The sequence below is a fragment of the Ictidomys tridecemlineatus genome, chromosome 6 (genome assembly GCF_052094955.1).
Source record: "Ictidomys tridecemlineatus isolate mIctTri1 chromosome 6, mIctTri1.hap1, whole genome shotgun sequence".
Taxonomy (NCBI): domain Eukaryota; kingdom Metazoa; phylum Chordata; class Mammalia; order Rodentia; family Sciuridae; genus Ictidomys; species Ictidomys tridecemlineatus.
The window spans coordinates 66,094,002-66,095,500 of NC_135482.1; the positions used below are offsets into that span (position 1 = coordinate 66,094,002).

The following is a 1,499-nucleotide window of genomic DNA, read 5'->3' on the forward strand; positions in this document are numbered from 1 at the left end:
AAAACAGGATTGAGCTGGGTTTGATGCTGGGGAGGCTGAGGTAGGAGGATTGCAAGTTTGAGGTCAGCTTCTGCAATTTAGTGAGACCTCGCCTCAAAACAAACAGCTACAACAATAATAATAAAAAAGAGGACTAAAACATCTAGATGTTTGTTAGACATAAGAAAAAGTTTTACCCAAAATTTATTTCTAATATTCCAAAGAAAATACTGCAGGCCATGGGAAACCACAGTGTTGTTCCAGAGTTCATCCTCCTCGGGCTGTCTGCGGACACCCAGATCCAGGTCCTTCTCTTTGTGCTTTTCCTGGTGATTTATCTGCTGACCATGGTGGGGAACCTGGTGATGCTGCTGGTAGTCAGGATTGATTCCCACCTCTGCACACCCATGTACTTCTTCCTGGGACAGTTGTCCTTCCTGGATCTGTGTCACTCCTCTGTCACTGTGCCTAAGCTGCTGGAGAACCTCTTGTCTGAGAAGAAAACCATCTCTGTGGAGGGCTGCCTGGCTCAGGTGTTCTTTGTCTTTGCCACTGGGGGCACTGAGTCCTGCCTGCTCGCTGTGATGGCTTACGACCGCTACGTTGCCATCAGCTCTCCTCTGCTCTATGGCCAGGTGATGAACAGGCAGCTGTGTGTGGGGCTGGTGTGGGGCTCCTGGGGCGTGGCTTTCTTGGATGCTTTCATTAATATCCTTGTAGCTCTGGATTTAGACTTCTGTGAGGCTCAAAATATCCACCACTTCATCTGTGAGCTGCCCTCTCTCTATCCTTTGTCTTGCTCTGATGTGTCTGCAAGTTACACCACCCTGCTCTGCTCTAGCCTCCTGCATTTCATTGGGAATTTTCTCCTGATATGTTTTTCCTATATTCGCATTTTGCTCACCATCCTGGGCATCAGCTCCACCTCAGGCAGAAGCAAGGCTTTCTCCACCTGCTCCTCCCACCTCACCGCAGTGACTTTCTTTTATGGCTCAGGATTACTCCGCTATCTCATGCCAAATTCTGGATCCACTCAAGAGTTGATCTTCTCCTTGCAGTATACCGTGATCACTCCCATGCTGAATCCTCTCATCTACAGTCTGAAGAACCAGGAGGTGAAGGCTGCTGTGAGAAGAATGTTGAGAAAGTGTTTCTAGTGTTTCAAATGGTAGATTACAAAATCATAACGATGACTAGAACTGCAGTACGTAGCACCTGAATACGGTGGATCTATACTGTGCCTTATGCCTCTTCTTAAAAATACTGAAGAAAAGGTGGAGAGTTATTTGGGGGAGATGATACCAGTGTAGTCCCATTCAGAGGAGGATGGAAGGTTAAGATAAACCTCTTGGTTAACAATTTTTTTTTCATATAGAAATACTGTATGTCATTATTACACAGTATATTAGATGTGGTTATTGCCCACTCAGACTACCTTTATCATTCTTCTAGAAACTAAACTCTACTTGTTCAAAATGGCTCCAGAGAGACTGTGCATCATGGTGTCCCAAAGTTCCTTC

At 45.7% G+C, this 1,499-nt stretch overlaps 1 protein-coding gene across 1 annotated transcript; it reads left to right on the forward strand.

Moving 5' to 3' along the window:
• The first annotated feature begins 218 nt into the window (after positions 1–218).
• Positions 219–1,136, forward strand: LOC101975118 (olfactory receptor 8S1). The gene has a single exon (XM_005325104.3). It carries the CDS (start codon positions 219–221, stop codon positions 1,134–1,136), a length of 918 nt encoding a protein of 305 aa, XP_005325161.1.
• The last annotated feature ends 363 nt before the right edge of the window (positions 1,137–1,499 follow it).